General features: G+C 47.8%; 1 protein-coding gene across 6 annotated transcripts; it reads right to left on the bottom strand.

Annotated features, from left to right (window-relative positions):
- Window positions 1–3165: 3165 nt before the first annotated feature.
- Window positions 3166–8827, bottom strand: LOC148224583 (nucleolar pre-ribosomal-associated protein 1-like). Of its 6 annotated transcripts, none has more exons than XM_088162762.1 (6): window positions 8686–8827; window positions 6111–6217; window positions 5901–6017; window positions 5124–5262; window positions 4224–4417; window positions 3166–3995 (listed from the first exon to the last, which is right to left on the bottom strand). In XM_088162762.1, the coding sequence occupies exons 2-5, from the start codon at window positions 6114–6116 to the stop codon at window positions 4284–4286; spliced, it is 396 nt and encodes a 131-aa protein (XP_088018888.1). In that variant the 5' UTR covers window positions 6117–6217; window positions 8686–8827; the 3' UTR covers window positions 3166–3995; window positions 4224–4283. The 6 variants fall into 6 exon arrangements, with proteins under 6 accessions (XP_088018888.1, XP_088018887.1, XP_088018885.1 ...); XM_088162761.1 differs by lacking the exon at window positions 8686–8827 and adding an exon at window positions 8106–8400; XM_088162759.1 differs by having other exon boundaries at window positions 5901–6217.
- Between the last annotated feature and the right edge of the window lie 1016 nt (window positions 8828–9843).

Genomic DNA, 9843 nt, shown 5'->3' with positions numbered 1-9843 from the left:
GGCGTTTTACGTAGACGCCTATCCGCCGGGGTCCTAGAGAGGCCGCCATCTTGAGCGCTGCCGCAGGGCTGGGTCCCGGCCCGCGGGCCCTTCCGCCATCCTGAGAGGGGCACGGTGCAGTACCCGCCCGTGTCCACACGGCGGCAGCACTGCCGCCCAACTCAGCCCGACACTGCCGCCCTGTCAGGGACAGCCAGAGAAGGGAGAGAGTTCCAAGCACCAGAGTCCCCACCCGTCATAAAATCCTCTCAATGAACGCCCCAAAAAAACCCCGACCCAAACTAAAAATGCCCTGCCTCTGACCAAATGAAAAAAAAACCCTTTTATATATAGAAATCATCTATTTTTTAATATTTAATTTATAGTCATAATCTAGACATATTTCATATATTCAATTTAATTGCTATTCTATTTATCATATATACAATATTATTTTATTATTCATTATATACATAGATTTATATTACTAATGGTATTTCTATTTTATGTAGATCCATCTATATTTGTAGGTTCATAGTTTTTAATATTATTTCTTTAAAAGCTCTGCCTCTAACCAAATAGAAACAAAAAACTCGATTATTTTAAATTATATTTGAATATATTTTTTTATTTAGTTTTCATATTTATATCTGTAGATTTATATGTCTATATTGTGTATTCTATATTTATATACTATTTAACGTATTTTTTACTAGTATATTAATATACTATATGCTATTTACATTCTATTATAACATACTATTTAATAGAACATATTAAAATCGATAAATTATTTATATTACATACTACATACATGTATTTTATATTTATGTTTATTTCTATATATTTATACTTACATATATATATGCATATATAGTTATAATAATTTTATGTCAGTATCTATTTTTGCATATTTGTATATTTTTGCCTATATTATTTATATTATTTATTAAAAACCCTCCTCTAACCAAATAAAAAACAATAAAAAATTCCTTTTAAAGTCTAAATATTTATATATTTCTATTTTCATAACAAAATATAATGTAATGTAATATATTTATATATTGGTTTCTTATATTTGCTTCTATATTTTTATTCTTTATCTTTTATATTTACAGTATCTATAAAAAAACCCTACCTCTATCCAAACACAAACCAATAAAACATTCCTTTTAGACTATATTTAGCTGTTTTTTAAGGTTCTGTTTTTCATGCATTCTACACCCACCCCTCCCTCTCAATGTTCTGGCACCCACCATGACCCCCCCCCATGCCCGACTCACCTGCTCCTCCAGCGCAGCCCGGCTCCCTCTCCCAGGGACCTTGGGCTGCCCCAAACCACGTCGGAGCCCCCCTCAGCCTTTTTTCCTCACCCCAAAGAAGGCACAGAACGACTCCAACTGCCCTGGACAGCAGCAGGGCACTTGACTGCAACCCCTCCCATGTGTCCATCCCACAGAAAGTGACTCTGCTGACACCAGAAAAGGGAGGGCAACCCCCACAAGGGCTGAAGTTCCTCCCCAGCCCTGCAGACACAGGGGATAAGGGGCAGAAAGGAGGAGGGGCAGCAGAGAAGACAAGGGAAGAAAATTAACATCAAGGTGCACGATGAAATGGAACCCCCCCTAAAAAAAAAAAAAAAAGAAGAAGAAAAATGAAAACGAAAAATAACCAAAAAACGAAAAGAAACCCCTGGCATGCTGGATGGGCAGCACAAGAGGGAGGGATTAAAAACGAACAGGGACAGTGTCCTGGTTTGGGGCAAATTTGGGGGAAAACCTCCAGAAGGAGCCCCCAGACAACAAACCCCACGACTCCTCCCCCCCACCCCACCGGGTTCGGGAAGAATTTCCTCGGAGAAGAGTGGGAGAAAAAAACCTCTTTATTTAACAAGCAAGACACTCCCCAGCACAGGGAAAAAAGACAACACCAGCTGACAAAAAACTCTTTCACCGTTCTGAAGGGATGACGAGTTCAGTCTCTCTGGCGAGTGGTCGCCCAGTTATCAGTCTCTGGCGCTTGGGAATGGCTGCTGCAGGTGACAGAGTGTAGACTCCCGGTGTTTCTTGGGGTTTCCCAGGTCCCCGTCCGGAACAGGTTCAGATGGTATCCAGGAGAGGGAGGGGACGGGGTGGAAGAGAAAACAGTCCAGGGAAAAAGTTGGACTGCCTAGCTGAACTAACTAATAAGAAAAAAGCAAGGGCAAAGCGAAGGAAAGAAAAAGAGGCAGAAGCGAGCAAGCAGGCAAGCAAGCAGGCAAGCAAGCAAGCAAGCAGGCAAGCAAGCAAACCGAGCTAAAACCTCTCCTAAACATAGACCATGGGGGAGGTGAGCCGGCTGATAACAAGACAAAACAAAGCTTCACTCTCAGACTCAGTCCTGGAAGCACAGGACATAATACCAAACATAATCAGGACACATGATTGGAGATAGAAACACCATAACATCACCCTAGGACAGACAGTGACCGGGACACAAGGATCCCACGGGAAACAACGGCACAGGGAGCACCACAGAGGCACAGAGAAGGACGGAGAAAAGACAGAGAGTGCCAAACACACAGCAAGGACTGAGGGGTACCATGACAAAGAGGGAACCCAGGAGCCAGAGAGGAAGCGAGCACAGCCCGTGCGGGGCGGGCAAAGACGGGCAAGGAGCAGCACAGGCACGGAGACAGAGAGGCACGGCCAGCAGGACAGAGGCTCACCAGGAGAGGGGCACAGGAAGGGAGGAGCACCGGGCAGCGCTCCTTTAGGACAAGAATATTCACACACACAAGCAATTCCCTCATTTGCACCTCATTCTTATTTCACACACCCCCCCCCCCCCCCCTCGCCCAATAAAAAATTCAGCTCATAGCACAGGCAGCTCTGGCTTTTCCCTGCACAGTATTTCTACCAGGGACCTGGGCACAGCACGCGGTCGCGAGTCACCTGAATCAATCCTGATTTAACATTTCAAAGCTTCTCCTTCTGGCACTGCACCTTCTCAGACCCGGGCTGCCATGTTCCACTCCCCTCATGGCCACATTCAAGAACAACTGTTGCCATTCTGCAGAGAATTCCCAATATGACTCACATGTTATCAGTGGGCAGAAAACTCTTTGGGCTTCAGTTCCACCTCTCACCTGTTCCACGTGGAGGGAGGACAGGCATTTGTCACACATCACAGCAGCAGTGATGGATCAAGGCTTTTTTTTTTTTTTTTTTTTTTTTTTTGATTGAATAAAAGGGTAAGAAAAAACAAACCAGGTCTCATACAAATGTCTTGAAACACCATTAAAGCTTTTTAAACCCAAGGAGACCATCGTGATTCCTGACTTCAGTCTTCTATTCATACTGGTTTTGGCATCATGAAATCAATCAGAGTCTTTAAAGAAATACTAAATCATCATGACTAAACCCCGGGCTCCTGGTCATTTGCACTTACAGCCCCTTGTAGGAAGCTCTCCAGCCTTTTTTTCCCATCCTACGTTGGACAGAGGATGGCTGTGAACCGCACGCCTCCGCACAAACAGTCCTGCCGGTTCCTCAAAAAGTTTAAAATGCATGTGATAAAAATGATAGAAAGTAACACTGCCTCTCAGACTGTTCAAGAAATGGGAAGTTGGACTTTCAATGTCCCACTGAGAGATGCCAAATAAAAGCTTCCCCATGAGCTCGCACAGAGTAGTAACATTTCTTGGACGAAACTAAACTAAGATTTTTTTTTGACCAAACAAGATAGGTCTGTATGAGAACAGCTCAGGAGGCTTTCAGGGCTCGCAGTGATGCTGGCAGAGCACAGAACGTTAAAGATGAAGTCTTAACTCCCTGAATTAATGCCCTGTGGTAGCCAAAACCTTTTGCAAAGACACATAAGACTTGCTTCTCCTTGTTTCCGAGTTCCCAAGCCGTCCTGTAATTCGTCACCTGCACTAGTGCAGACCAATCTGCCGTGGGCAAGGAACAGATCCGGCTCCTGAGCTCCAAGCCACGTGTCCCCGATGGAAACCCAAGTCAGGAATACAAAAACACCTGTGGAAGAAAGACGAGAGAAAAATCAGAAGACACAGATATTCTTCTATTTCCACACAGAAATACCGAGCCAAGCTGTTTACCTCTGGGACTCTGTTTTAAAACAGCTCCCCAGCTCTGTTCCTAGATGGAAAACGTGGAGTGGCTTTGCCCATGCAAAGCCAATGAGCCTCCTCACAAGAAGGAACAAACCAGTTTCCTGCTAAATCAGACACCTGGAAATCTCACCTGTCACATGCTGTCATGGACCAGCAAGAGGGATCAGCATCCAGGCCCACGTGGACTTGTTCATTCCTGGCTTCTAATGCAGCAGGGACAACAGCACTGAAGGGAAATGATCACGTCTTCATTTAAAGAGAACCCAACTTCTTCATCAAAGCCATCACTGTCCTCGATCAGGACATCCACCATATCCAGGACATCTAATAAGTGAAGAAAAACATCAAAGCAAGAATCCAGACTAACAGGAAAAACAACAGACGTAGAATGCAACACTCCAGGAATACAAGGCATCTTTTTAATTCTTTTTAATAAAAAAAAAAAAATTTAAAAAAAAGTATGAAAGCCACATTTGTCACACAATACAACGTTAAGTGCAACCCCTAAATTACAGCTGAACCTTCACTCTGCCTTTCAATGCTGCTGTCCAGCACGGAGCAGCTGTGGCTGCTCCTGGATCCCTGGATGTGTCCAAAGCCAGGCTGGACACTGGGGCTTGGAGCAGCCCGGGCTACTGAAAGGTGTCCCTGTTCATGGCAGGGCTGGAACTGGATGAGATTTAAGGAGCCTTGCCGGCCAAACCACTCTGGGATTCCATGACTCTGTCAACAGTCCCAGGCAGAAGGGCTAGATTTCCATTTGAGTTCAAAAACGCCGCTGCAAGAGCGTGAAGAGAGATTTCAAATACCGTTCAAGTGGCACAACCACGGCAGAAATTACTTTCAGAGGTAAAGCGGCAACTTGGCAATTCCACTTCGACTTCTGATACCAAGAACACGTGGAGAGCTGAATCCTGGAGGGCCCTTACTTAACAGGATTGCCAGAGTTATCCATCCCCAGTTTGCTGATTAGGGCTAGAAAGTGTATCCCCAAGTCATGGAGTTGGGATGTTGACAGGTTACCACATACCATCAATGTGAGAGACGGGGATGCTGATGTTATCAGAGTCCTGTTTAAACAGAGCCACCTGGAGCGTGCTGGCTGCCTGAACCAGGTCTGCTGCCTTGTCAGTGTAGGGACAGGGGTTGGCCACCAGCTTCAGCAGGATCTGTCAGCAAAGGTGGGGAGAAAGGTAAGTGCACCTGCTGGCTGGCAAGTGCAGGGGAACCACACGGTACTGAGAACGACCACGTGCTGAAAGCTGGGCAGCTTTTATGAGGACAACTTCCATAGCACTTCTGCAGGATTCTGTCTACAGTTCCTGCTCTACAGGCCACACTGATGGAAAAACAAAAACCCACCACAACTTGGCACCTAGATTGCGACCACACACCGAGTACCTGGGCAGACCACAGTGGAGGCAAAGCACTGGGCATTCAACATCCTGAAGAGTAAACAGCAAGTGTCACCTTTCCTTGTCAAGGACCACCATCTACTGAGCTCTGATAATGTCGGCACCTAAAGAGGAGATCAAAGCTACCCACACCTACACCACTCTACCCTTACACCGACAATGCTGTAATAACAGCTGATCTTTTTGGATTTCATTTTCCTACAAATCATTTGGCTGCCCTCCCACTGAACACAAGAAGGATGCCACCTCCGTATAAAGAATCCCAAACAAGGCTTTTCTCAGAATTCATTCGCTGGCCTTTGACAGGTTTCTCAACAATAGCAACAAGACCTCCAGTTTCCACTAACACTATTCTTTGCATTTTTTTATCCAGCTGATTTGAACACCGTTACCTTTTCCAAAAACTGAATCACTGCTTCCTTCTGGTCTTCTTTTGTATTATCCAAGTGCTCCAGCCAAATTGAAAGCTCCTTCCACGTGTCCTCAAACGCTCCACTGTCACGTAAAACCTGTCCAGGAAACAAAGGAGGAGGTGTGTAAATAAACCTCAAAACACCTAAAATACAAAACCCCGAGGGATGCAGATCTTTTTCTATAGTTACCTTCATGCTTCCTTCTTTTAGGAACGAAAAGAAGAGCAGGTTGATGAGGAGTCGTATCTGCCGCTCTCCTCACCCTCAGTTCAAGAGGCTCACTAGGGGGACTTCAGCTGCATAGTGGACAATAAAAATCCTACTTCTGTAATTTTTGGAAAGCAGGTTATACTGCTTTCAGAGGGCCGTACAGCTTTCTATCATCACAGGCAGTTAAAAAAAAAAGAAAAAAGCACCTTCAAAATAGCCTGTAGGGGAGTTTTAGAAAACTACCGATGAAACAGAGGAAAATCATTGCTAAATTAAACCTGAATCAGGCTACTTGTACTTAAAGCAATCAGGCAGAGGGATGAACAGTCACATAAATGAGCAGTGGGCTGTGACCACAGCAAGGTCCAGAGAGAAGTGCAAGTTGCTGGGGGTGGTGAGGAAGACCAACAAGTCCCACACCCTAGAGACAGGCTTTGACGTGCCTAGAAACTTCCCCCCGCTTTCCTGCTCTCCAAATTCAGGCCCTGACTGCGAGCACCCAAACTCGGTGACCCCGAGCTCCAGCTCTACAAGCAAGAAAGGAGGAGGGAGAAGAGGAAGGAATCCGAGTGACACCAGGGTTCAGCTCCCTCCCCCTAAGGCCCAGCAAGAGAGGAAACCTTGCCCAGCTTCCCGACCCTGGCACCTACGTTGGACGACTGCAATTACACAGGATGAATCTGTGCCTTTGCTCCTCTCCACACATCAAATACAAGGAAGCCATCACAACTCATTTGTTCTACAGTTACTCCGTGTACAACACCAGCAGATCTAAAAACAACTGCTGCTCACATCAATCTGACAGGGTAATTCTTTTAAAGCAAGAAAACATGAAGGAAAAAGGATTCATTATAATATAAGCGACTATTTTTGGCAGGGTCTGGAAACAGAAATGCACCTGCAGCTCTCACAAAACCAGGCAGGAACAGAATGTGAAATCCAAAAACGAGCCTTCAGTTACATGGCACTGTGCAGAAAAGTAAGTCCTTACCATCTATTCTTAGCAGCCTTTCTGCTGACGGAACTGCCCCAACTTCCCTGTTCCTGCTTTCCCTTCAGAGAAAATGCAAAGGACTGAAGTGGAAAGTGGACACAGGAACAAGTCAAGCAGTCCATGTTCCCACCTGGCAAAAGAATCCAAAACCATCAGAAAAACGGCACATTTTGAGCAGCTTTCGGTTGAGACATTCATTGCTGGGAGACCAAGTGAACCTGCCTTTAATCCCTTGCAAGGATCAAGGGCCACTAAACCCTAATTCAGTCACTGTAACTGGATTTTTTTCTTGGCAGGACAGTCTGCTTGCATTTATTCCTTATTCCTAAGGGTAAATCTCTACCCCTACTTAGGTAACTAAAGGATGTCCTCTTTGAATAAGGTGCTAAAAACAGCAGCCTCTGGTGTCTGGTGGACTTCGAGCTGACCAGCTTTTTCTCAAAAGTCAAATAACTAATTTAAATATGCAGAGGGGGATGCTAATTTTCAAGACAAAAAGTCCTCCTTGCATCAAAGCTGGGATCAGACAATAACAGAGAGGACTACTCTGCAGGGCCAGAGGAAACCGGAGAAGACTTATGAAAGGCTAGAGTGCTGAAGTACAGATTAAAGAAACGCTGATAAAAAGTAAAAATCCAAAGCAATATCTTCTTGATCAATGTCAAGACCTTTGCAGGCACCAACTGCACTGATTTATTACAGTATCAGAATTCATTCAGCCTCGGGGGGGTGCGTAAACACGACAGACATTTTCTTTGCTCTTTCATCAACTGCTGCAGTGAAGTCCGTTCACAGCATTGATTTCTGTCAAATATTTCGTTACTAGCCGGTTATCTGACAGCAAATTTCAACAAGAGTCACAGGAAAGGAGACTGGTGACCACACAATCCTGCAGCAAAGGCAACTGCTTCAAGAAAAAATCGTACAATCCTGAAATTTCAGGCCAGTGAATATCCTGATATTTCAATTCCAAAGCTTACCTTAATGGTCTCGGGCTCCGGGGCTTGGAGGGGGGGTCGGTTCGGAAGGGCCGCCTCCGGAGGAGGGGATCCCGGGGGGAGTCAGGGGCCCGGGGAGGGGGGCGAGGCGGAGGGAGAGGAAAAAGAGGAAGATGAGGAGGAGGAAGAAGGGGGAGAGGGTTTGAGAGGAGGGGAAGCCCAAATCCGTGCTGTGTGCGGAGCTCCGACAGCACGCTGCAGCCCGCAGCTCAGTGTGAGCACGGGGCAGAGGAGGCGATTTCTGGGCATTCAATCACCCTGAGGCGGGCCCGGCACCGCCCCTGCAGCGCCGTCCCCAGCACAGCTCGGTACCGCTCCGGGATCACCCGGCCCCGCCCCCGGTGCCGCCTGGGACCACTGGGGACCGCCCCTAAAGCACCGCCCCGGCCCCGCCCGGTCCCGTCCCCGGGACCTCCGTGCCCCGCCTCGCCAAGCCCCGGCTCCGCCCCGAGCCTGCCCGGGCTGCGCCGGGACCATCGCTGGCGGCCCCGCCCCTCTTCCCCGGGCCGAAGCGGGCTGAAGGAGATGTCCGCACGATTGGAAACGCCGCCGAAAATCGCACCCGTGGGATCGGTGTCGGCGTCGTGCGCAGGCATCCCACTAGAGCGAGCGGGCTCCTTGCTGTGCCACCCTCCTTTTGCAGCCAGAGTTAGAAGGTCGGGGAGCGACACCCGAGCCGCCATCTTGGGAGAGGCAGGCGCGCAGTACCGCGCTCTGCCCACAGGGTGGCGCTTGGGAGACAGGCAAGGGATGGAATCAAGGAGTGTCCCAATCCTTGAGGAAATCCCCCTGAATGAACGCCCCAAAAAACCCCGACCAGAACTGAGAAACCTCCTGCCTCTGTATGAGTGCAAAGGGTGTGCAAGGAGTGTGCAAATAGTGTGCATTAGCAATCGATCGGCAGGCATTGGCAATCGACCGCCGATCTAATCGATCGGCAGGCATTGGCAATCGATCGCCGATCTAACCGATCGGCAGGCGCGATCGATCGATCGCCGATCTAATCGATCGGCAGGCATGAGCAATCGATCGCCGATCTAATCGATCGGCAGGCATTAGCAATCGAACGCCGATCGAATCGATCGGCAGGCGCGATCAATCGATCGCCGATCTAATCGATCGGCAGGCATTAGCAATCGATCGCCGATCTAATCGATCGGCAGGCATGAGCAATCGATCGCCGATATAATCGATCGGCAGGCGCGATCAATCGATCGCCGATCTAATCGATCGGCAGGCATTAGCAATCGATCGCCGATCGAATCGATCGGCAGGCGCGATCAATCGATCGCCGATCTAATCGATCGGCAGGCATTAGCAATCGATCGCCGATCTAATCCATAGGCAGGCATTAGCAATCGACCGCCGATCTAATCGATCGGCAGGCATTAGCAATCGATCGCCGATCGAATCGATCGGCAGGCATTAGCAATCGATCGCCGATCTAATCGATCGGCAGGCATTGGCAATCGATCGCCGATCTAATCGATCGGCAGGCATTAGCAATCGATCGCCGATCTAATCGATCGGCAGGCATGAGCAATCGATCGCCGATCTAATCGATCGGCAGGCGCGATCAATCGATCGCCGATCGAATCGATCGGCAGGCATTAGCAATCGATCGCCGATCTAATCGATCGGCAGGCGCGATCAATCGATCGCCGATCTAATCGATCGGCAGGCATTAGCAATCGAACGCCGATCGAATCGATCGGCAGGC

The sequence above is a fragment of the Sturnus vulgaris genome, chromosome 3, assembly GCF_052056855.1.
Source record: "Sturnus vulgaris isolate bStuVul1 chromosome 3, bStuVul1.hap1, whole genome shotgun sequence".
NCBI lineage: Eukaryota > Metazoa > Chordata > Aves > Passeriformes > Sturnidae > Sturnus > Sturnus vulgaris.
This window is presented reverse-complemented; position numbering and strand designations above follow the sequence as displayed.

What these genes read in the sequence shown, in the direction of transcription:
- LOC148224583 (XM_088162759.1), bottom strand. Translation starts at nt 6,116, where the DNA reads ATGAAGGTAACTATAGAAAAAGATCTGCATCCCTCGGGGTTTTGTATT. An exon ending in TGATTCAGTTTTTGGAAAAG is followed by an intron (nt 5,263 to 5,900) that starts GTAACGGTGTTC and finishes CTTTGCTGACAG; the next exon opens with ATCCTGCTGAAGCTGGTGGC. An exon ending in CCCCGTCTCTCACATTGATG is followed by an intron (nt 4,418 to 5,123) that starts GTATGTGGTAAC and finishes TTCACTTATTAG; the next exon opens with ATGTCCTGGATATGGTGGAT.